Source organism: Heptranchias perlo, chromosome 9 (genome assembly GCF_035084215.1).
Source record: "Heptranchias perlo isolate sHepPer1 chromosome 9, sHepPer1.hap1, whole genome shotgun sequence".
Classification (NCBI taxonomy): domain Eukaryota; kingdom Metazoa; phylum Chordata; class Chondrichthyes; order Hexanchiformes; family Hexanchidae; genus Heptranchias; species Heptranchias perlo.
The window spans coordinates 26,695,528-26,721,275 of record NC_090333.1 but is presented as its reverse complement, the minus strand read 5'-3'; the positions used below and the strand labels follow the sequence as shown (position 1 = coordinate 26,721,275).

The 25,748-nt window shown below is 42.5% G+C and overlaps 1 protein-coding gene across 1 annotated transcript in view; it reads left to right on the top strand.

The window, feature by feature from the left end:
• Window positions 1-322: 322 nt before the first annotated feature.
• LOC137324888 (vitamin D3 hydroxylase-associated protein-like) overlaps window positions 323-25,748 on the top strand; it is a 64,429-nt gene continuing 39,003 nt past the window's right edge. The window contains exons 1-8 of the mRNA XM_067989581.1: window positions 323-391; window positions 6,778-6,933; window positions 8,659-8,775; window positions 10,640-10,780; window positions 15,744-15,877; window positions 19,844-20,050; window positions 21,413-21,453; window positions 22,753-22,877. Coding sequence (XP_067845682.1) covers window positions 323-391; window positions 6,778-6,933; window positions 8,659-8,775; window positions 10,640-10,780; window positions 15,744-15,877; window positions 19,844-20,050; window positions 21,413-21,453; window positions 22,753-22,877 — 990 coding nt within the window. The remainder of the gene's footprint in view (window positions 392-6,777; window positions 6,934-8,658; window positions 8,776-10,639; window positions 10,781-15,743; window positions 15,878-19,843; window positions 20,051-21,412; window positions 21,454-22,752; window positions 22,878-25,748) is intronic.

Below are 25,748 nucleotides of genomic sequence, written 5' to 3'. Positions count from 1 at the left end.
TAGACAAGATATAACTCACAGCAGGTTTTTCTGAAGTCTCGGCTGCCTTGAGACAAGGGTCACCTCAGACCCCAAAGGCTACTAGAGGAAAGCAACAGCCAGACATTTCCACCCTCATGCCACTGAGGGAGCACTGAGGAGAAGTAGAAAACTAGGAATGAAAGGGGATACAATAGCCTACTAAGGGTAGCACCGTTGTAAAAAGCATTAGAAAGGCCCACAGATGTTTCATTAAAAAGTTGTCACTGCTGTGATATGTGCAGATTGCTTGAGGGTAAAATGAGGGAATGCCTTGGAGAATAAGTTGACGAATGTTTCCAAAATGGGAACCGTGGATGAAATTGAAATGTCTGGACATAATATGGAACAGGTGGAGCATGATGCTAAGACTGTTTGTAGTGGCCACAGGGAGTAGCTATGAAAAGGCATTTGCTATGAGTTGTGGCCACAAATGCCTCACAGCTAACAAAGGATTCTCCTCTGTAACTTCATTTTGAAGTGGGCCTCGGCTGCCTGCTCACACTGCTGGATTTGTACGCCGTCCTCTTTTCTGAATTTTGAAATCATAGAGCATGCAGCAAATAACTACGACTCATGACTCCCTGCTTGGACTGTTTTTGAGAGTTCCTCCAATCTATCAAGGCAACTGAAGAGTGCCTTCAGAATACTACTGGTCTACACTATCGTGATCCCTATGGTGCTACGGGCCTTATCTATATTGCTCGGCAGGCATGTTAGGGTTACAAAATGGAATAATCAGCCATTACTGCAGAAGGTAGCCCTGATCTCCCAGCAGCCATCAGACACTTGCTTATCACATATAAGCGTTGGTCAGATGGTGGACTGTGAAAGTGAACGGGAGTGAAATTGGTCTTCGGTTGTAGCGGAAAATGGGCGCTAGTGAATTGGCAGCCCATTTACACGGAAGTCAGTGGAAAAGAAAATGGGCAGGATGTAAAGAGAGCTGCTGATTCACTATCGCCTGTTTTGTGCAATGATCAATTTCACCCTCAATGCAGCTTCCTGGATAGAGCCTGTTAATATGAAGTGTTACGGGTTATGAACCCATACCAGCTGGATATCTATTGAATGGAAACTTTTCCTGTTAAGAAAGTTGATGGCATTCTGGGAAGGTGCATGCATGGCAATGTGGGTGCTGTCGATTGCACCTTTTACTTTGGCGAAATTGAGATTACACTTTAACTTTGATGACTAATGTCAATAGGGAAGGATGTTATGCATTCATGTATCAGTTGCTTGCTTAATGTATAGGTGGACAGCCAATTGGGTAATGTTACATATATCCCCTAATATAGCCTGAAAGGACCCACTGGCATAGAAGTTGAGGGTTGCTGTTACTTTTGCTGACATTGGCAATGAAATGCCTTTGGTGAAAGTAAGCTCTTGGTCGTGGGCAAGCAGGTGGCAAAACTTCGGTTAAAAAGGAAATGCAGCCACCTCAAGCACTACTTATTACAAAGAAATATATAGAAGTTAGAACATGGAAACAGGCCATTCGGCCCAACCAGTCCATGATGGTGTTTACCCTCCGTGCGAGCAAATAGTCCTAATCACGTTTACCTGCCTTGTTTCCATATCCCTTCATCCATCAATCCAGTTTAATCTTGAATGTTGACATAGTTTATGCCTCAACCACTAACCCTGGAAGTGAATTTCACAGCCTCACAACTCTGTAAGGAAGTTTCTCCTGCCCTCTGTTCTAAATCTCTTGCATTTAATCTTATATCTATGACCCCTCGTTCTTAACCCATCAACCACTGGAGAAGACTGCTTCTATCTACGCTGTCCAATCCTTTCAGAATTTAAAACATTCTATCATATCACCCTGTAACTTATGTTGTTCCAATGAAAAAATCCCCAATTTCAAAATTTGCAGATGACACAAAACTTGGAAGTGTAGGAAACAGTGAGGAGGATAGTGATAGACTTCAAGAGGACATAGACAGGCTGTGGAATGGGCGGACATGTGACAGATGAAATTTAACATAGAGAAACTGTTCCCATTGGCAGAAAGGTCAAGAACCAGAGGACACAGATTTAAAGTGATTGGCAAAAGGACCAACGGCGACATGAGGAAAAACTTTTTACTCAGCGAGTAGTTATAATCTAGAATGCGCTGCCTGAAAGGGTGGTGGAGGCAGATTCAACTGTGGCTTTCAAAAAGGAATTGGATAAATACTCGAAGGGAAAAAAATTGCAGGGCTACGGGAGCGGGGGAATGGGACTAACTGGATTGCTCTTACAAAGAGCCAGCATAGGCTCGATGGGCCGAATGTCCTCCTTCCATGCTGTAACCATACTATGAATTTTTCACATCTTCATATTTGTATGTGTTATATCCTCTCTAAAGCCTCAACATCGTATCGATAGTGTGAATCGCAATATTGCACACAGTAGTCTTAATTGAGCTCTTATTAAGGCTTTATATAGGCTCATCATTACCTCTTGGCTTTACACTCTCTACCTCATGATAAAACAGCAAGTTAAGGAAATTGAATGTTGGACCTCAATGGAGGATTTAAATAACATTTGTGTGTAGCAGGTAGTATTTTGCTTCAAGAGGGAAAGGGAACTTGTATTCACATAGTACCTTTCACGACCTCAGGACCTCCCAAAGCACTTTATAGGCAATTAAATACTTTTGAAGTATAGTTGCTGCATTATTGTAACAGAGCAGCAGTGAAATGTACAATCTGATTAGAAAGAAAGAACTTGCATTTATATGGCGCCTTCTACGATATCCCAAAGCGCTTCATAGCAGGTGAAGTACTTTTCAATTGTAATTACTGTTGTAATGTAGGGAAATGCAGCAGCCAATTTGCATCCAGCAAGCTCCTACAAATAGCAATGAGTTAAATGACCAGATTGTCAGATTGTGGTTGAGGGATAAACGTTAGTCAGGAAACTGAGAGAACTCCCCTGCTCTTCTTGGAATAGTGCCATGAGCTCTTTCCCGTCCACCTAAGACAGCAGACAGGGCCTCAGTTTAACGTCAAAGTTATCACCTTTGACAGTGCAGCATCCTCAGTACTGCACTTTGGGAGGAAATTCCTGACAGTCGTTTATAAGGTTATGGATTTAATGCAACTCCTCCCCAAGCCAGTTTCCTCTTCAGGTTGCCTTGAATCTGCCTGAAAATGGTGGAAAATGTAAGCCTCTGTTTGCCTGATATGAAGTGCACCCCCATCCTTTGTAAGGACATACCCCACTTACACAAGTCCAGGTATGTGCACAATGATAGAGGTTTAGGGACCACCCCAAGCATTGCTGGAATTTAACCAAATAAACTGTACAGCTTATAATTACCGAGCACTGATGAGCTTTTGTTACTTCATCAGCCAGGGTGAGCTCATTAATGGAGCTGCATTATTTTTTTGAAAGTTTTATACATTTTTAAGTTTTCCTGATGTTACAACCAAACAATTTGGTAATGTCATGTACCAGTAATATACAAGGTATTGATACAGCTAGACCACCTAAAAATAAAAATGAAACTTCTTTTACATGCTTACTGGAACAGTAGGGCCTGATGCACGTTGTTAAAAACAACAGGGTGGGAGAAACCATCTCAAAGGGAAATTAATAAATTGGAAAGGCTTTTGGATTAGGATATATTAACTATTTTAAAAATTAGACCTGCCTCATTAGCAAGATGATCATGTACCTGGTGAGAACCCTCTCCTTTTTCTCTCTGTGCTCTTGTTCCAAGATGTCCTGCTTTCAGCAGCAGTCAGAAATTTCAAGGGGAAACCTCCAAGCCATGTCAAAACTGTACAGAGAATGAAAGTATAATGAGGCTTGAGTGTATGTTTCCCAGATAGAACTAATCTCTAAAAATTATTCCTCACTGTTACTGTTTTACAGTACAGGATACAGCTAGGGTTGCCAACCGTCCAGGATTGTCCTCAAGTCTCCAGGAATTGAAGATTAATCTCCAGGACCCTGCTTACAAGCAACGAGGGAGAAAAATCATAGGGGCGTTAAAAATATTTTTTTTTCATTTTCTTTGAATGTTTTAATTTATTGTAAAATTATTGGCAATGGGGAAAAAGGGCTGTTTCACTAATAGTCAAGATTGATCCAATTGGGTAACAATTGGCGTGGGAAGGCAGTGCGCCCAGAGGACGGGCCAATAGCGGGAGTGTGGGGGTGGGATGGTTCGAGGCGGGAGGTCATGTGATGAAACCTCCAGGAATGCACCCAACCTAGATGTTGCAAGGCCACGTGGTATCTCGTGATATTAAAATCAAAGTAGTCACAAGAACATATTAAAGACGTGTGTGTATAGATTTCACTACTGAGATAACAGTGAAACAGGAATGTCGAGTAGTAGTTTTCATGCGTAGTGTATTCAGAGGAGAATGATTCATTGTTGTTAACCAGGAGTATAAATCCATCTAGGCCCGACTTCAGGCCCAGACTCGGCATTGTGCAAGTGAGTGGGTGGCCCGGAATTGGGCCTCGGGCATCATTAACATTTCAATAGGAAGAAGGAATGGCAGCTGAACACAACCTACCTGCTTCCTTGCAATGGGAGTGAGGAGTAGCGTGAAAGCAATTCACCTGCCCCAACAGTTAGCGTACATGCTGCTGCCATGTTATGCATGTAGAGCACAAGTCAGCTGTTGCTTAAAAAGCCAGTCAGTTGAAAGTCTGGAACACTGGCATTTGAAACTGGCAAGTTCTAGAATGCAATCAAAAGGTATAAAATGATGAGAAAGTGGCAGTTTAGGCAGTTGAAATAATGCCACTGTAAAAAGAGAACTTAAGGGAGGAAGAAAAGTTAGAACTAGTAGAAATGCTGCGAGCCAAATCTAGAAGATAGAGATAAGGACAAAATTTGTAAGAAAAGGAGGCGAGGTAAAAGAGCAACCACAGGACAAGTAATAGAAGATCAAAAGAAGTGGAGAGCAAGATTCTTGAAAAATTAAGAATTGTAAAACTGTCAAGATAGAGGTGAGCTCTGAAACTGAAAAGAAAAATATAACACTTTTATATTTAATACAATAAAAATCAGAAATATATGAAAGTGAATAAAAGGATACATTTAATACAAACAACCAATGAAAATAGCTGGACAATTGAAGCAGGTGGGAACAAAATAGCAGCAACACAAGTCGTAAGTTAATTGTCCTTGACAAGGATGCAACTAATTAATCAACTTATTTGGGGGAATTATTCCTGTAAAGAACAAAGAAAAAACTTGAATTTATATAGTAACTTTCACGTCCTCAAGACATCCTAAGATGCCTCACAGCAGTTACTTTTTAAAGTGTAGTCACTGTTGCTATAGGAACAAATACAGCAGCCATATTGTGCACAGCAACATCTCACAGATGGAAAATGAGTAAAATGGTCAGTTAATCTGGTTTTGATGGTGTTGGTTGAAAGATAAATGTTGGCTAGGACACTGGAAGAACTCTCGCTCTTCTTTGAATAGTGCCGTTTGACCTTTTATGTCCACCTGAAATGTGGGGTCTCTGCTTAGTGTCTCATCCAAAAGACGGTACTTCTGACAATGCACCACTCCCTCAATACCACACTGAAGTGCACACCTAGATTATGTGCTCAAGTCCTGGAGTGGAACTTGAACCCCAACTTTCTGAGATGAAAGTGCCATGACTGAGTCAAGCTATCATTTATGAAGAAGTTCATATTGTTAATATTTATATTAATGAATTGGAGTGAGATGTGAATTTAATCAAATTAATCATATATGTAGTAATACAGAAGGTGTCAGTGTTTACATTCAATAATCTTTAGTAGTAAAGTTTAGAAATTACTGTTAGAACATGTGATTTGGACCAATGGGAAAAAAAGTACAATATCGTTGTTGTGCCAAGTTTATTAATTTAATTTTTTAATTATATCTGTTATATGTTATAAATTAACATATTAAACATAATTAACTTTAAATTGTTAATAATCTAATTGTTAATAATTTTAAAGCTCGACACCATCCAGGACAAAGCAGCCCGCTTGATTGGCACCCCTTCCACCACCCTAAACATTCACTCCCTTCACCAACAGCGCACTGTGGCTGCAGTGTGTACCATCCACAGGATGCACTGCAGCAACTCGCCAAGGCTTCTTCGACAGCACCTCCCAAACCCGCGACCTCTACCACCTAGAAGGACAAGAGCAGCAGGCACATGGGAACAACACCACCTGCACTTTCCTCTCCAAATCACACACCATCCTGACTTGGAAATATATCGCCGTTCCTTCATCGTCGCTGGGTCAAAATCCTGGAACTCCCTAACAGCACTGTGGGAGAACCGTCACCACATGGACTGCAGCGGTTCAAGAAGGCGGCTCATCACCACCTTCTCAAGGGCAATTAGGAATGGGCAATAAATGCCGGCCTCGCCAGCGACGCCCATATCCCATGAACAAATATTTTTTTTAAATCGGCAATTGTACCTGGCTAAGCACTTGTTATTGTCACTTGCTCATCCTCTTGGCTGGGAATGGTGTAGGGAAACCTAAAGAGAGGGAGGAAAAAGCTAAAAATGTAAGTATTAGTCAAAAAAGGTTTACAGTAATATTCTAAAAGTGTTCCAATGATTTCCACCAAGTGGTTCTCTGCCAGGTTTGAGGATAGTCCTATCCAGTCTAGCGATTTTATTATTACTGAAGTGTTGTGTTATTGGATATTCAGCAATGGAGCATAGTTGCATGTTCAAAAGTCATAGAGTATTAACCATTGTCCTTGCTATGATGTCCTAGCTTCAGACTAATTTTATTTCCCTGTAGATCATCTCTACCATTGTAATCTGCACTGTCCTGTCTTTGAAGCTGATGAGATGGCTGGAGACCAGGAAACATCATCAAGTGATATCAAAAGTTCGTTTGAGGAGGGAAGAAGCTTTGAGGAACATGAAAAGGGTTATGAATCGGATTAAAGAGATGGTAAGAGCTAGGGCTCGCGGCTTCTGGCTGGTCTTCTGCAAAATCTTTTGTGTTTTCGTGTATAGCTTTAAATGTTTTCCTGTCTTTATCCGTATTCTATAAAACCATGTTTAACCCAGCCTTTCCCAAACAAAACACTCAATTAACCAAATGGAAGAGGGGTCATCTGCCCTTTCTATAAATATATATAAATAGGCCATTTCAGAGGGCATTAAGAGTCAATCATATAATGTAGATTTGTAGTCAAATGTAGGGCAGACTGGATATGGGTGGCAGGTTCTCTTCCCTGAAGGACATTAGTGAACCAGTTGGGTTTTTATGACACTCTGGCAGCTTACATGGTCATTTTTATCTGGTCTAGTCCACAAATTACCAGATTTATTGAATTCAGTTTCACAGTGTCTAGGTTGCTAATACAGTACTATAACCACCACACTAATGTACCTGTACAATTAGTCTCTGGGCTGGTGCTTGCGAGGAACAAAATGGATGATGGATCATGCTTTGAAGTGCCAGCATAGCCACATGCAAAGTAGCTGGTTCTACTTCCTCTGATTCCCGTTCAGGTACATATAGTGCAGGAAAGATCATGGAAGGTTGGATTGAGTTACTGAGCAGCAAAGTTCACATTAATTTTAGTAGAAGGAATGACATGAGGAGTTTCATAAAATAATTGGCTGACAGGTTATGTGGGATTCAGCAGAATGAGAAAGAAGCGAAGGTGAAGTTTTGTAAAAACCTCGATGGCACCTGCCCTCCTACTTTCTTGCCTGTGCCATTTGGGGGGGGGGGGTGTCATGCCTGCAATTCCCCTCACAGTGAGTTATGAGTCGCTGTCATTGTCATGGGGAGGCACAGCAAAGTGTAGGGACTAGAGGAAGGGAGGAAAGATTGGAGGTTGAATCACCCAAGGGGCTGTTATAACCCTTTATAGCTATAGCTCTTGACCCATCCATTTGGAGGAGTACAGTGTCCTGGAATGAATCACTGTCTGATTTTTTCTCCCTCTCTTTCCTTTGTAAAATGCTTGGCCTCTTCGTCATGCCTCTCTTTGCTGCACACAGGAAATCAGATATTTATATTTTGAGGAAATGTGGACATTAACCTGTGATTAGCCCACTGATAGCTCAGCTTGTTGGTGCTCTAACAGGCACATGTGCAGGTACTATTTGGATTTTTTTTTAGTTCTTGTTTCTTCTGACTGTAGGCAGACAGTGGGTATGAAATACATACAATGACCAGAAAATGGGAGGGACATTGTTCAATTTGTTTTTACTGTGTTGGCTCTAAAATAGTTCTGGCATGAAACTTACTCTAGAGATTGGTGAAATACTAATTTAGTATGCAGAATTCATAGTTTTGATGGAGTCATTGAAAAATGGTGTATGTATGGTAGAGCTTTAACAAAATGTTGACAGCTTTCAATTCATACCTACCTCAAATTGCAGTTGTAAATAGAATTACAAGAATTATCATTTGTAAAAGAAAAATCAGAGTAATAAAGAGAGCTTAAGTATTAGCATTTGTAATAAAACAGATCTAAGACTTCCATCTTCCCTTTACATTTGTTCATCTTATATTAATTTTTTGTTCTTTATTGCACTTTCTGCTCTTATGACATATTTTGTTCCTGAATCTCTATGTTACAGGAGCCCAATCACTTAATCCCTGACTATCCACAATTCTGTTTACATATTAACCGAGACAATTTTTTCTTCCCCCTAGGATGCCTGTAATGTAAAAATTCAATCCGTTCTCTTTCTGTCGCTTCGTGATCTCTGTAAATTGATAACCGAAGAGAATGTATCACCGTGCTACGTGCTGCATGCTTATCTGGAGAAAGTAAGAGAAAAGCCACGTCTCACTATAGATCACAGGCTGTATTCCTCCTCCCCATCCCCCCAAATTTTTCCCTTTTCCCTCCTGAAGGGGTTACTGGGAATATAGTTACACAGGCACCAGCAGTCCTTCTCATGCTTCATGTGTAATGTAGACAGTAAATGTTAGCAGGCAAAGATTTCCCAAAAAGGTTTGTCACTGAACTGGCTTACAAAAATGTCCACAAACTAATTGTTACCCAGGTATGAGCACATAGTGCCTTTTTAAGTGATGTCTTACCTACGCTACTACTCCTGCGATGTGCTTGCCCAGTGGCTTTAGGGTAGGAGGTGGAAATCTGCTGTGGCTCAGATGAGGGCTCTTGAGATGCTTGTGGTCAGCAACCTCTAGGAGCTCAAGTTGAGAAGGACTGTCTACAGACTGCAGCATCTCGGCGGCTGCCGGGACAGTCTGGCCCAGCTGCATTTCTGGCACAAGAGTGGGCATTAGTTGAGGAGATAGCACATCCACATCCTAGCTATCATCCTGAGAGAGGGCAACATGTTCCATTTCCATTACATGACTGCCCATGCTATTGGCCTGCAGCGCAGCACCAACACTGATCTGTGGGAGAGCAGATTGTCGAACATCCGTGATTCAACTGAAGCCCCATATGAATTTATTCTCTCAGACTGTCCAAGGTGGAGGAGATGGTGAAACCCAGAGCCTGCATGGCTCCAGTAATAACATCCCTGACAGATACTACTATGGATGTTGCAGACTCCTGCAAGGAGTGCCCGGATGCAATGTCCACTGAGGTGACCACACACTCCACGGTTGACTGCAGAGTGTTGATACCATGCATAAGAGCGCCACATAAATTGATAGTGGACTCTTCCACCATTTCTGACGTGTTGGTAGCTCCCTGCATGCTGTCCAATACACTGAGCAATTGCTGGAGTGCTTAAAACATTTTTCTTTTTAAGGCTGGGTCCCCAAAATCTGCATCTGTGTCCTCTCAGCAGAACTATTACCTGAGCTTGCCCTCCAGCAGGCCATTTCCTGGGTTGTCCATTCCACTTGTACCTGCTCCTGCTCACTTGTGCTGAGTGAATCATCCAGTTCAGACCCTCTAACTCACTATCCATATCACTTGGAGTGCTGATCTCTGTACTGATGCTTGGAAAGGCTGACCCCTTCTGCCTGCGCAGCTGTAGGACCCATGCTGCTTTAAGGTCCTAGAAAAGGGTCAGAGGGACAAGGCTTATCACGTAATGGCAAGTGTAAGCAGTAGCAGATGAGTGGCCGTGCAATGCAGTGCGTGCGTGTAATGCCTAAAAACGCTGCTCCACATGGGCTCCAGCCTCATTATCTCCAATGCTGCATGTCCTGCCTCTGCCAATGATGCCAATAGCACTGACCTCCATTTGAGTGAGAGTTTGAAACATGACTGCACCTGTCCTGCTGTTGTACTCTCCGTTCTATTTTGTGCCAATTTGTCCTGCAAAAAGAGTGGGAGTGGATTAGTGTGTGGCCTGTGGAAGGGTTGTGAAGATATGTGAGGCAGTTTAGGATACTGTGTCATGCTGAGAGGAAGAAGCAGCAAAGAGGGGTGGCAAGTGCGCCAACATCATCAGGCGGGTGAAAAGGATGCCCTGCCCACCACCCGCCCGATCTGTTGTAAACATGAAAATCAGCTCCATAGACTTTGGGAATGTAATAAGGATAGGGTTAAAAAAAAAACTTTTGTTATCTAGTGAGGCACTGAAATTATGTTTTGGTCAGTAAAGTTTTATTCAGGAAATGTGTGAATTTGTTAAAATGTATTTATAATCCTCATTTACAATCACTGTGGTCATGCTGTATTTCTATATCACTTCTTTTGAAGGCTTTGGAAGCTGCAAGAAAATTCAACTGCATCACAGAATTCTTTCCTGAATGCGAAGCACAACTTTTAGAAATTGAAGGTAAAACAAAAGGACTATTGTATGGTATCCCCGTCAGCATCAAGGAAAACATTAACTATAAGGTACAGGTTTTTGTGGAAAGTGCGTTAATATTGAATGTTGTAAGTTCTTTGGAATTTGATCAGGTTTGTGTATATGTTTTGTTAGTTACGGTGCTTAAAAAGCCAGAAAGACTTTTAAAAGTATTGAAAAGAGCAAAGGTCCCATATTTATGTCAATCCAATTTGTTATTTAAGGAAGCAGTCATTATTTCTTTTTCTTTCCTCACCAATTTTTTCCCTTCCCTCCTGAAGGCATTGACTCCTTGCCAGGATATCATTTCACAGGCTCCAGTCACTTTCTGGCATCTTGTACAAGTTGTCATTGTTTATGGATGAGTCTTGACAGTGAATATTAACAGGTTATACAACCCTATTACAGCCAAACCTAATCCTGTCCCCACCCAACATCCTTATACGTGGACTTCCAGCAGCGACTGTTGAATAGTGCGCAGGAGCAGGAACCCTAGCTTGTTTCCCCTTCCATAACCTAGGGGTGCTGAGGCCAAATGTAACATTCCTACTGCCATCCTAAGTTAGTTAACTTAGCGCAGACCAGGGATCGAAGTCAGTTAACTTAGAGCAGACCAGGGATCGAACCTGCAACCTTCCTAATCTGTATGATGCAGCAGCTCACTGAAGCATTGGGGGAAACTATCTATCATTTCATTGAATATATTTTGGATAAGGTCGTTGACCTAATTTTCTACCATATATTCCAGTACATAAGAAAGACTGCTCTGCCATTAGTAGGAAAGCCAATATCGCTCTTATCTTGTGATTCCTAACAAACAGAACCAAAGGAATCATCCACTAGAAAACTGCACAGAAATGAAGGAATTCTGTTGTGCTGTTACTTGTTCCCACTTTCCAATAGGTATAATACTACTGTTTTTTTGTAACAAGATTTCTTTGTCTTTTTTAATATGGACTCGGTTTTATGAAGCAACGCAAAGGTGAGTCCAACACAAATTGGCTCGTGGCTAGTTGCATTAGCTAACCTAGTTATGGACATACTAGCACACAGCACAGCACTACAATGCAAACTCTAACACTTAAGCCACTATTTTAACATGGGTTGCGAATCGGGCAGGCAGGACCGAGCGGAAAGCCCCATGAGGTTGTAGGCATGAGGCCTGGTTGATTTTAACTCCCTGGCCTCATTTCAATATGATTGACGGGCTGCCCAGCTGATCATGTCAGGAATCGGCTGGCCCATCCACATAATGTGTGCAATTTCTGGTGGACCACCGAAGCCTCTTTAAAGGGGGAATGCGCCTCTTCCTGCAAGGTTACATTCCCTGCTTTGAATTTCATTTGAACAAGGTTGGAAACAATTATGGCACCAGTGATGAGTTGGAGGACTGCCCCCAGTTTTACTGATACTTCTCTCGAGGTCCTGGTGGAGGAGGGCGGGCAAGGAGGGAGATACTGTTCACCCAGCACCTGCCAGGATATCCCCGGGGCCATACTTGTACAGGCCTGGACAGAGGTGGCTGATAGGATCATTGCCACCAGCATCACCCACAGGACCTGGCTTCAGTGTCAGAAGAGGCTCAAAAGAAGCAAGGGTGAGTACAGCTTTTCAACTCTCCAGCTCTCTCAACAACACCTGCCAAATCACATTTTACCTCTCCCCCACCACTCTCAACAATTCCCTCCCTTCCATCACATCCTTCAGCGTACAATCACAAGGGCACACTGCAACGTCTCTCTTTCTCATAACCAAACATTCACCTCTTCCTTTGCTCTCTTCATACCACACACTAACACTACTCTCTTCTTACATCCTTGCACTTGCATAACCACCAATTCCTTCCAGCACTCCTTTCTTGCTTTGCATCCCACACACTTTGGCTTTACATTCATCGCCTCCCCATCCTCATTCCATCTTGCTTCTTCTCCATTTCTCAACACATGCACTATATGCACAAGCCCTACACATCTCCACTTACCTTTTCAATAGCTACTCACTAACCCTCACCCTCTCTTTCTGCAGGAAAGGACAATGCATAATGTCAGGGAGAGGGGAAAGGAGTCCCCAACATTATAGCCTCCACCCAAGTAGAGCAAGAAGCCCTGGAGATTAATGGTCCAGGCAGAGCCATGAGCAATGGGGAAGGTGAGGCTGGCAGCTTACCTGAGCAGGGTGTTTGCATATTACTTGTAACCCTTCATTCACCTCAGCAAATATTCAGCAAGCTTCACAACTTCAAGCTGCATTTTCAAGATTGCCACCTGCTGATGTCCAGATTCTCAGTGCAATTCTAACTCTTGACCCTTTTATCTTTCTCCTAGGTCCTCCTCAGCAGCAAAAGGCCCCTGAAGAAGACACCTCGGAGCACCATCATGCATGGGTGTAGCCTGGCATCATGGGAGGGGGTTTATGCTCGGCCTGCCCCTTGCCTCTCCAACACCTGCTCCTAGTTAAAATCCCCCTGATGAGTCTACGTACCTTCTCTTTACAATTATAATGAAGGATTCTACTTGAAATTTTAACTTTGTTTTTCTCCTTTCAGATGCTGGTGGACTGGCAGTCTATTTCCAGTACTTTCTGTTTTAATTTTAGTTTGCCGGTCAGAGAAAAGAGGAAAATAAAATTGTCATAAGAAAAAAATTCGAAGGCGCTTGGTTAATAGATTAATGATAGGATAATAAACTGCATGTCAGTTCTGCCCAACAAATTTTTTGAGATGTACAATGACTCTCTACATTACACAACTAAGGGATTACTTTCAGCTGATTCTAATGTAAACTAAATAACAGGAATGCTAATTCCTGCACAATATGTAGGAAATAATGCATTAAAATGTCTAATATGTGCCCTATATTAGTTGAAGGATATCAGACAATGCCTCCCCCCTTTCCTTAACACATATACACTGGAAATTGGATTAGGATCTGTCATTCATATCTAGTTGGAAGATGGAAGTAAATTTGAAGGGACATGCTCACAAAGTATTGTTGCTGTTAAACATTATTGTTTTATTTTGTTGTTCCTACCTGCTTTGCCTTTGGCTTTGTGTCATTTGCTGAGGAGCTACATATAAGCCTCCCTACTTTTTCTAAAACAGGAACAGTGGGTTTCCTATTAGGGATAGCCCTCTAACTATACCTCTTGGAAGAACAGAAGGAGTAACTGAGGGAGGCCAAGCTAGCTCGGCTGCACCACAGGCACATTGCGTGCAGCCACCAGTACCTTCACATGAGAGCATACAGGCAGAGGCACATTTACCTGCATTTGACTGAGGAGCAGTGCCAATGGATGGTTATCTTCGCCAAGGAAGCTGTCATAGAATCATGTCACATGCTGCATGCAGACCTGCTGTCCATGCTCACTGTATGCATTGCACTGCCAGTGGCTGTTAAGGTCATGATTGATGTTAACTTCTATGCTGCTGGGTCATTCCAGGTTGCCATTGGGGATATCTGTAACATAAGCCACACAGCTGTGCATCGATGCATCAAGCAAGTCACTGATGCTAGACCTATCAATTTCATCAGCTTCCCCATGGATAACTGGTGCTAACATGCCAGAGCACTACAATTTTGTCAAGTGGTAGGAATTCCCAAGGTCCAAAGGGACATAGATGGCATGAATATGGCCATATGTACTCCCTTCATCAAGGTAGTCTTATGTCAACTGGAAAGGACATCATTTTCTGTGCAGCTTGTTTGCAAACAGCAGCACATCATCATGCAAGTTAATGACACAGACTTATCAGCATTGGGAGTGGCCCTGGGGGCTTACAGCACTGGAAAGGGTGCCCAGGATCCAGCAGTACTGGGATGAGTTCTCAGAATCTGACATTATTTTGAGAGCATCCCATGATTCCAGGAACATTGGTGAGGGAGGTTATGGGATCATTGGGTTTGGATCTGGGATCACTGGGAGAGAGAGACTGGGATCTGGACCCCCATTGAGGGAAGTTTCAGAGTATGGGACTACTAAGGCAGTTCTGGTATCATAGGCAGCACTGGGAATGTGGTCTAGGAGTTGGTGAGCACCAAGTGGGGCTTCTAAGATATGGAATGGTGGTTGTTTGTTTAAAGTCAGAAAATGTAATCATTCTTAATTGCTGACACCTGTGAGAGAGACCGCTAGAGAGAGAGACAGACAGGCAGAGTATCTTTCCCCATCCTAACATGATTTTCATTTTTTTTTACTAAATAAAAGTAAGTTGAATTTTGAAAACAAACAAAGGCTCTGTGAGGGAGCTTGAAAATATGACCTTCAGTATCCTAAAAAATCTCAAAGAAAATCCCACTTAAGGAATATGGCAATTAAAGACCAACCAAATTGATTAATTTAATTACAAGAATCTTTTTCAAAGAAATCATTCAGATGGACAGAAACTATACTATAATTGGCTGATTTTAATTAGTTTGACAAAATCGGATTCCCGATTAGGTGCTTTACTTTTTTCCATTTCCTAGTGCTTAAAATCATGATAAGGCGACGTCTTTTCTGAGATAAAGGTTCTCAAGCTTTGTTAGGTTATCTTTGCAAGGACCAAAGGTCATTAAAGGTTGTGTTGCAACTTTTGCAGGCTCAGTTCAGGTTACATCAAAGTTGTAAATAGGAAAAACTAGCTGTACCAGATTATGTGAATGCTTTGTATCTGTTAAAAAGACATCTGAGATTGCAAAGATTAATGCTTGTAACAAAGTGTCCCAGAATGCATACCCTACAAGGTCCTTCAGCTGATCTTCACATATTGCAAATATGAGAGGACAAGAATGCTCCACCCATTGTGCCAAATTAAAAGTTAATTGCTGATACTTGAAAAATGTACTTCATGTTTCTGATTGAAAAAAATTCATGTTTACTATCAGCCATCTGAGATGTAATTTTGCCCAGAGCTCAATTGTTCCCTGCAAGACAAGACATATTAAATTTTACTCAAGGATCAACAAGCCAGTCAGAACATCACATAACCCAATGACAACAACTATAATAAAAAGTTCTAAAATTATTTTAATATAGGGCTACGATTCAACTTGTGGACTTAGGAAATTCACAAACAAACCTGCAGATGAAGACAGTGTAATAGTTCAGGTGCTGAAGAGACAAGGAGCGATTCCATTTGTGAAAACCAACGTTCCTCAGACATTATTAAGGTAATATTGAGTAGATTGGAGTTGAAAATTGCTGAGCTTTTGAGGACTGAAAGAAATGTTTACTTTTGAGGATTGTGATGGGAGTGGAAAAGGGGTAATTATCGAAGCGACTGAAGAATGTATCAACATACTGTACGTACTTTTTGCCACTGAACATTCTTTAACAAAGAGATAATGGTGTAATACTGGGTTTATTTCACAACTGTGAAATGCCCATAATACACTGTAACTGGTACAATATTGTGTGTGTATATTTTATATATTGTGTGAAAAGATTGGTGGAAACAATATTTGAAAATATTTTGAATTAGCAGTAGAATTAGAGGGCTCTTATTCATGTGATGCCAGTGCAGTGCGTGTCTTACCACACAATACTTTTTAAATAGGGCATGTCCATATCAGTACTTCTTTAAAATTAGCAGTATGTTTATATGCGCTTATCTTTTTTCACCCACGGGATATGGGTGTTGCTGGCAAGGGCAGTATTTATTGCCCATCCCTAGTTGCTCTTGAGAAGGTGGTAGTGGGACTTCTTCTTGAACTGCTGCAGTTCATGTGGTGAATGTACTCCCACAATGCAATTATGTAGGGAGTTCCAGGATTTTGACCCAGCAACGATATATCCAAATCAGAATGTTGTGTGACTTGGAGGGGAACTTGGAGGTGATGATGTTCCCATGCACTTGCTGCTCTTGTCCTTCTAGGTGGTGGAGGTCATAGGTTTGGCAGTGCTGCTGAAGAAGCCTTGGCGAGTTGCTGCAGTGCATCCTGTAGATAGTACACACTGCAGCCACGGTACACCATTGGTGGAGGAAGTGGATGTTTAAGCTGGTGGATGAGGTGTCGATCAAGTGATTGCTTTGTCTTGGATAATGTTGAGCTTCTTGAGTTTGTTGCAGCTGCACTCATCCAAGTAATGGAGAGTATTCCATCACACTCCTGACTTGTGCCTTGTAGGTGGTGAAGATGATTTGGGGAGTCAGGAAGTGAACCACATGCCACAAAATACCCAGTCTCTGACCTCCTCTAGTAGCTATGGCATTTATGTGGTTGGTCCAGTTCAGTTTCTGGTCAGTGGTGACCCCCAGGATGTTGATGGCGCGGGACTCGGCAATGTTAATCCCATTGGTGGTTAGGCTATCTCTTGTTGGAGATGGTCATTGCCTGGCACTTGTGTGACATGAATGTTACTTGGCATTTATCAATCCAAGCCTGGATGTTGTCCAGGTCTTGCTGCATGTGGGCATGGACTGCTTCATTACCTGAGGAATTGCAAATGGAGCTGTGCATTCATCAGCGAACAGCCCCACTTCTGACCTTATGATGGAGGGAAAGTCTTTGATGAAGCAGCTAAAGATAGTTGGACCTAGGACACTGCCTTCAGGAATTCCTGCAGTGATGCCCTGGGGCTGAGATAATTGGCCTCTAACAATCACAGTAATTTTCCTTTGTGCTAGGTATGACTCCAGCCACTGGCTGTTTTCCCCCTGATCCCCATTGACTTCAGTTTTACTAGGGCTTCTTGGTGCCATACTTGGTCGAATACTGCCTTGATCTCAAGGGCAGTCTCTCTCACCTCACCTCTGGAATTCAGTTCTTGTGTCCATGTTTGGACTAAGGCTGTAATGAGGTCGAGTGAAGCCAAGTGGTCCTGGCGGAACCCAAACTGAGCTACGGTGAGCGGGTTATTGGGGAGTAAGTGCTGCTTGATAGCACTGTTGATGATTCCTTCCATCATTGTACTGATGGTTGAGAGTAGATTGTTGTAGCAGTAATCGGTTGAGTTGGATTTGTCCTGCTTTCTGTGGACAGGACATACCTGGGCAATTTTCCACATTGGTGGGTAGATGCCAGTGTTGTAGCTGTACTGGAACAGCTTGGCTAGAGGCACGGCTAGTTCTGGAGTACAGGTCTTCAGCATACAGCTGGGATGTTGTGGCCTTTGCTGTGTCCTTTGCTGTGTCCAGTGGACTCAGCTCTTGATGTCATGTGGAGTGAATTGAAATGGCTGAAGACTGACATCTGTGATGGCGGGAAACTCAGGAGGAGGCGGAGAAGGATCATCCATTTGGCATTTCTGGCTGAAGATTGTTGCAAATGCTTCAGTCTTGTCTTTTGCACTCACATGCTGGGTTCCGCCATCAATGAGGATGGGGATGTTCATGGAGCCTCCTCCTCCATTGGATGCTTAATTGTCTACCACCATTCGTGACTGGATGTGGCAGGACTGCAGAGTTTTGACCTGATCCGTTGGTTTGAGGTCGCTTAGTTTTGTCTATAGCATGCTATAGCATTCATGTAGTCCTGTCAGGTTGGCACCTCATTTTCAGGTACGCCTGGTGCTGCTCGGATTGCTCTTCTACCATTCGTCTCATTGAACCAGGGTTGGTCATCTGTCTTAATGGTGATGGAGGAGTGAGGGATATGCTGGGCCATGAGGTTACAGATTGTGCTGGAATACGATTCTGCTCCTGCTGATGCTCACAACGCCTCGTGGACACCCAGTTTTGAGCTGCTAGATCTGTTCTTAGTCTATTCCACTTAGCACAGTGGTAGTGCCACACGACACGATGGAGTGTGTCCTCAGTCTGACGAAGGACTTGGCCTCCATAAGGAGTGTGCGGTGGCCAGTCCTACCAATACCGTCATGGATAGATGCATCTGGGACAGGTAAATTGGTGAGGAAGAGGTCAAGTAGGTATTGTGCTTATGTATTTATGCATAAAGCGCTTATCCAATTGCTGGTAGTAATTTAGTTTAATTATTTCATCTACAGAGTAAAATTAGGTTTCAAAATGATTGCTTTTGATTTCTATAGTAACTGGTTTATATAATTGATTAGCAAGCTTTTGTCAGGATATGACAAAATGTCATTCCTTTATACTGGGCAATCAGTAAGCAATTTGTGGTGTAGACTCATGACCACTAGGAATTAGATTGAGTTTGTCCTAAACTTATTTTATACAAGTTTAATTTTTACTTGGACGAAAGAGTGAAAAGACTTGCATGTCATTAGTCTGAGCGGTCCAAACCCGGCTCCCAGGGTGAAAAGACAGTGGACTATTACTGTGCATTCAAACCCTCTCTGGGGTTCTGTATAACATAACTGTGATTCTGTTGGGTTTGTCAAGTATTTCAGTTAAATATGTGGGTTAATATCCTCATGTTAGGACAATGAATAGAGGAATGTCAAAAAAACACGTTAAGCATTTATAGTAACTTCTAGCATTTTTGGAATTTTTCGAAAAGGTTTCTTTCCTTCTACTAGAAATAAGAATCATTATACACTGCTGTCATTAAAAAAAAGTGCAAAAAAATGTGGATTCCAGGAAGAGGCATGGAGAGCTGAAATTTGTGCTCTCAGGTATGCCTGACTGCCTCCAGTCTGGGGGTGGCCATCTATTTTAATGTTATTGATTATTAATGTCACTCCTCATATTTCCATGTGGCTATTGACTCCTGTAATACAGGTGGTGTGGGCTGTCCCCAGTTACTCCACAGAACAAAGGGACTCCAACGATGTATGGATAAGCAAACGGTAACCAGCTAAGTTAGAGAAAATAATATAAGCAGGTACTGCCATCATAAACACTCAATAAAAACATCTATAACTATGACTCAATGATTTTGTCTCAACTAGTCTCAAAAACTGGTTCTACTGCCTCCAGATCTGTCCTTGTACGGATCTGATTGGTTCATGTTGACAGTCTCCACTCCCAGTGAAAATGTATGACTTCTCTTGTAAAATGCTGACAAGTTGACACATGGATTGAAATGTCAACTGTGAACGTAAAAAATTATTGGTTGGCATGTATGGCAAATTGTGGACCAACAATCCCTTCCTGAGTTTATAAGTATACAGCAGTCTTTTTGAAGTGATAATGGAGAGGTAGAGTCATTTTAGGTTTCCTATCATCAATTAAGGTTTCAGATCACCTCAAGAAAATTATGTGTTCTTTGCCACAGCTATGAGTGCAGTAACCCCATTTATGGACAAACCATCAACCCACACAATAGCGGGCGGACATCAGGTGGGTCATCTGGTGGGGAGGCTGCCTTGATTGCAGCAGGTGGCTCCATCCTTGGCATTGGAACTGATGTTGGTGGTAGTATACGCTTTCCAGCTGCATTCTGTGGAATCTGCGGTTTCAAGCCAACTGCAAACCGATTAAGGTAAGAAATTTGTTTTTTACTATTATAGGAACAGGAGTAGGCCATTCATTTAGATCATGGCTGATCTGCATCTCAACTCCATTTACCCGCCTTTGATCCATATCCCTTGATACCCTTACCTAACAAAAATCTATCGATCTCAGTCTTGAAAGCTTCAATTGTCCCAGCATCCACAGCGTTTTGGGGGAGAGAATTCCAGATTTCCACTACACTCTGTGTGGAAAAAATGTTTCCTGATTTCGCTCCTGAATGGCCTAGCTCTAATTTTAAGATAATGTCCCCATGTTCTTGATTCCCCCACCAGAGAAAATAATGTTACTGTATCCACTCTATCAAATCATTTTAACATTTTAAACACTTCGATCAGATCACCCATCAATCTTTCATACTCAAGGGAATACATGCCAAGTTAATGCAATCTGTCCTCATGATCTAACCCTCTAAGCCCTGGAATCATTCTGGTGAATCTGCGCTGCATCCCCTCCAAGGCCAATACATCCTTCCTGAGGTGCGGATCAATTAAAATTTCATTGTAAATTACACCCAACAGATTGTCCAATAAACGTCTCCTCATCGGATGCAGCGGAGACCATAATGGCAAGGCCTCATATTACGTTTTTGACAAAAGATTTCAATTTGTTGTTTCTTTGTTGTGACTTTTTATTTGTACATTTTCAAGTGTACGATAATATTAAGGGGAAAAAAACAGAAAATGGTCATCAAGTATAATTTGTAGAAATATACCTAGAGTACGTTCAAGATTTGTGCAGAGGTAGCCCTACAAAAGGATACTACTTCAAGTTTCAAGATGCTGTGGATAAATAGAAAGGTTAGCAACAAAGAGAAATTGAAGAAGAGGGCATATCATACCATTATGTATGATAAAAATAACAGTGTGATCCCTGACCAACTGCCCCTGATATAAAAAGGGACTTATCTTCTTGGGTCCTCTCTCCAATCAGAGAGGGACTGCATAAGGCCCACATCTTCTGGGCACCCTTCAAATGAGTGCCCTTCCAGCATTGGGGGAGGAAAATAAGGCCTCATTAGCATGCCTGCGTTTTGCTTGCAACTGCCGCAGGTGCCTGCCATTAGCTCCAAACTTGTTGAGTCTAAATTGGAAAGCATTTTTGTTCTAATATATAACATATAAGCGGTGAAAGTTGATGTTTCTGCCAATACATTCGGACAGAACATACCAGAGTGTTAGTTTCAAGAAGTTAGCTTTAAAAGGCAACTTATTACTCATTCTGGAGGAAATAATTAGATGGCTGTAATGAGTTTCTGTTGACTAGACTGCTAATATTTATGAAGAGACTTGTTTCTTCAATTAAAGAAATAACGTGTTTTTATTTCATGCAGCAAAAAGGGGTTGTCAGTAAGTGTGCCTGGACAGAAAACTGGTAAGTTTCTACTCTACATAAATTCTGTTGCTATTTAAGAACATTTAAGCCAGTAGCATCATATGTGCTATGCCAAACCTCAGCAAAGGAAGCAAACTAAACTAGAATTGTCCTGAGCTAGTGTAAGATGGCCTCATTGCCTTTCCCTTACGCACCATCTCATTTCATCTCACTGAACTGCTCCTACTAACAGAAATGATGTCTTCAAAATATAGTGCTACCTAAGTACGTACTGCACAATTGTCTCAATGTCCTCACAACTATCATGTAAATAAAAACCATTTATATATAATTATAACTTAACCATTTATGTAAAATTTCTAAGAACGTCCTGTCGTGGACACAGGATAAAGAAACACAATGTTGCTCTGGAACGGTAGGACATGATTTTCTCAAGAAGGCGAGTTGTTTTGACATTTACCAAATGTCCTTGGGGATAGATCTTGAATTTGTGTGATAGCGTAAAACAGGCAGCCTGTTTTACACCTCCCCTTATTTTTATTTCCATTGAAGTAAAATGGGCTGCCGATTCGCTACCACCCGCTTTACACTATTGCACAAAGTCAAAATTACCCCCCTTATCTTTAGGTTCCAGTGTTTCTAATCCTGAAATTAGTGGATGGAAAATCATGGTGTTTATGCCCGAATTCCCAATTTACATTCCCAGTGGGCAAAGCACCATGTCGGAAATCTAATTCATAAAATTATCCCTACTTTCTTTTAACAGTCCTTAAAACATGTGAACTCCTGGGAGAGGTGAGAAACCAGGTAAAAATCCAGTCCAATTTTGGAGGAAAAATGCAATCCATAAGGATCTCCATGGCATAGTCAGTGAAATGGGCATTAACAATTCACTATGAGCCAATACTCTAAAGCTTTGCCTACTGCACAACTGGATTAACGAGATGTTCATTTATACATTTACACTAAGTGGCTTATTAGCAGCTCAGGAAGTGTGAAAGGAGCATCAGTACAGCTGTATCATGATTGGCAAGTTTTCTATTATTCCACCTAACCTTTATATTGCACTTGTAAAATAACACTCAGCCACCATTTTGATTGGAGGTGTTGGTTGAGGAAGGAATGTTGGCCACGGGGAGAACTCTCTGCTTTTCTTCAAATAGAGCCCTCACTACTGCACTGGAGTGTCGGCTTAGATTATGTGCTACAAGTACTGGAGTGGGGCTTGAACTCACAACCTTCAAGAGTGCTACCACAGAGCCAAAGATATATCATTCAATTTTTCTAGTTACCTAACAATGAATACTGTTTTTGAGTGATATAATTATTGTCTTCTAGTTGAGTCAATGATTGGTCCACTAGCCAGAGATGTGGATAGCTTGGCATTATGCATGAAAGCCCTGTTATGTGAAGACATGTTCCGCCTGGATCCCTCGGTGCCACCTGTTCCCTTCAATGATGAGGTAACTTACATAACAACAGCTACTTGCATTGATATCATGCCTTCAACATATTAAACACTCCAAAGCACTTCACAGAGGAGAAATGGATTGTGAGAAGTAATAGAGTCAAGAGAGATGACTGAAAGCGTGGTCAAAGTTATAGGTTTCAAGGAGCTTTCTGAAGGTGGGGAAAGAGCTTGCAAGGCAGAGGGCTTAGAGAGGGAATTCCCAAAGGTTGGACCAAGATGGCTGAAAGTAGTTGTGCAGAGGGAGTGAAATACACAAGATGCTAGTCACAAGACTGAAGTGCATTAGCTGGGATGTAGGGCTAGAGGAGCTTGCAGAAGTGGAGGGATTTGTAACAAAGACGAAGATTTGTAATTCGATGCCATAGGGAATCGGGAGCCAATGGAGGTTGATGATGTCAGGGCTAGTTAGAGAACGGGACTTAGTAGGAGACAGGATGCAGCCAGTGAGGTTTTGGATGAGTTGGAGTATACGTAGGGTGGAGCCCAGCAGTCCGCCAAGAAGGGCATTGAAGAATTTGAGCCCCGAGATAACAAAAGCATGACTAATGGTTTAAGTAGGAGCGGAGGTGAGTTAAGGGTGGAGGCAGACAATGTTGTGGAAGTGAGTTGGACACATTGGATGTTTGAAGATCAGTTCAGAGTTAAACTGAACATTAAAGTTGTGTGCCATTAGGTTCAGCCTGAGTGAGCAGCTAAGGAGGGGAATAGAGTTAGAGAAAGGTTACTAAAATTTCAGTGCTCTGTCATGTTTGCCCCGGTTATCCATGGGCAAGCTGGTCTAGCACCAGTGACTTGTTTGATCCATCGATGCACAGCTGTGTGGCTTATGTTACAGATGTCCTCAGTGGCAGTGTGGAGCAGATTGACCACCTGTCGTAAAACATGCTCGATTTTGGTTCCATTGAAATAAATGGAAATGAAAATCAGGCGGGTTTTATAACTCCCAAGACCTCTAATTGTGAAGAATATGACTCAGCGTGGTGAGATTCTGAGTTTCTTCCGAGCACTCTTGAATCCTCAATTTCCCCATGACAAACTGCAACTCCACACTTTGTGTTTAAAACCCCAACTTCACCCCTGCCCGCCCGACGGGAATTGGATGGTTAAAATATGGTAGAGGACTTACTGCTGCGTTTCCGACGTGCCCCCACCTGCCGCGATTTTATCTGCTTTTGAGAGTCAGCCGAGGCACCTGCCAGAGGCAGGCGGGGGGAGGCCTCATGAATACATCATCAGACCCTGATTTACATGTAATTAGGACCCCCTAACATCATTTTAACTACGAATCACAGAAGTCCCTTCCAGTACATCCTCAGGAGGATTGTCCTCCGTGGAGTTATTTTCTTCAGGAGCCTCTTGCTGCCGAGAAGGACCGAGGGGAAAGAGAAAAGGGACACGCATTAGGATGGCACCGAGAATCTGGACATTAGCAAGCAATAGTGTTCAGAATACAGCTTGAAGTTGTGAAGCTTGCTGAATATTTGCTGAGGTGAATGAAGGGTTACAAGTAATATGCAAACACCCTGCTCAGGTAAGCCACCAGCTTCGCCTTCCCCGATGCTCATGGCTCTGCCTGGACCACTAATCTCCAGGGCTTCTTGCTCTGCTTGGGTGGAGGCTATAATGTTTGGTATTCCTCACCCCCACCTGGGTCCTCTCCCTGGCATTATGCTCTGTCTTGGCCTACAGAAAGGGAGGATAAGAGTTGGTGAGTGGCTGTTGAAAATGTAAGTGGAAATTTGTAGGACTTGTGCATATAGTGTATGTGTTGACAAGTGGAGAAGAAGCAAGATGGAATGAGGATGGGGAGGCGATGAATGTAAAGCCAAGTGTGTGGAATGTAAAGCAAGGAAGGAGTGCTGGGAGGAGTTGGTGCTGGAAGTGAGAAGAGAATGGTGTTAATGTGTGTTGTGAAAAGAGCAAAGGGAGATGTGAATGTGTTTGGATGTATTGCATGTGTCCCTTGTGATTGTATACTGAGGGATGTAATGGAGGGGAGAGAATAGCTGAGAATAATTCCGGCTAATAGGGAGAAGAAACCATTGGAAGAGATTGGCTGCTATCATGTGGCAAGTCAGAGTTGAACCAAGTGAGGGTAGTATCAGGGAGGTGGATCTTGGATGGAGAGCTTAGCTGTGTTGAATGTCACAGGTTGCGCAGGTACAGTGCACCATGGTTGCAGTCACAGAGGTTGTCATCAGTAATGTTGGCCAAGTGATTGTCGTAGTGTGGGCAGTGTTCATGCTGGACGAAAGGGATTTGAATAGAGAGTGGTGGGAAACTTGAATGTGGAGCTGGGCATTAACAATGCATTTAAGGACCTGAGGAAGGAAAGGGAGATTAGAAATGGGTGTCAACTGGAGAGAATGGAGGGGTTGAGCGTTGGAGGGTGATGATAGCAGTTTTGAAGAGGAGAGATATAGTGCTTGTGCAAGGGAAACCTGGTGAAGCTACAACTCAGGACTACATGCATGCTAAACAGCGGAAGCAACATGCTATAGACAGAGCTAAGCGATTCCACAACCAACAGATCAGATCAAAGCTCTGCAGCCCTGCCACATCCAGTAGTAAATGGTGGTGGACAATTAAAAAACTAACGGGAGGAGGAGGCTCTGCAAACATCCCCATCCTCAATGATGGCGGAGTCCAGCACGTGAGTGCAAAAGACAAGGCTGAAGCGTTTGCAACCATCTTCAGCCAGAAGTGCCGAGTGGATGATCCATCTCAGCCTCCTCCCGATATCCCCACCATCACAGAAGCCAGTCTTCAGACAATTCGATTCACTCCATGTGATATCAAGAAATGGCTGAGTGCACTGGTTACATCAAAGGCTATGGGCCCCGACAACATCCCGGCTGTAGTG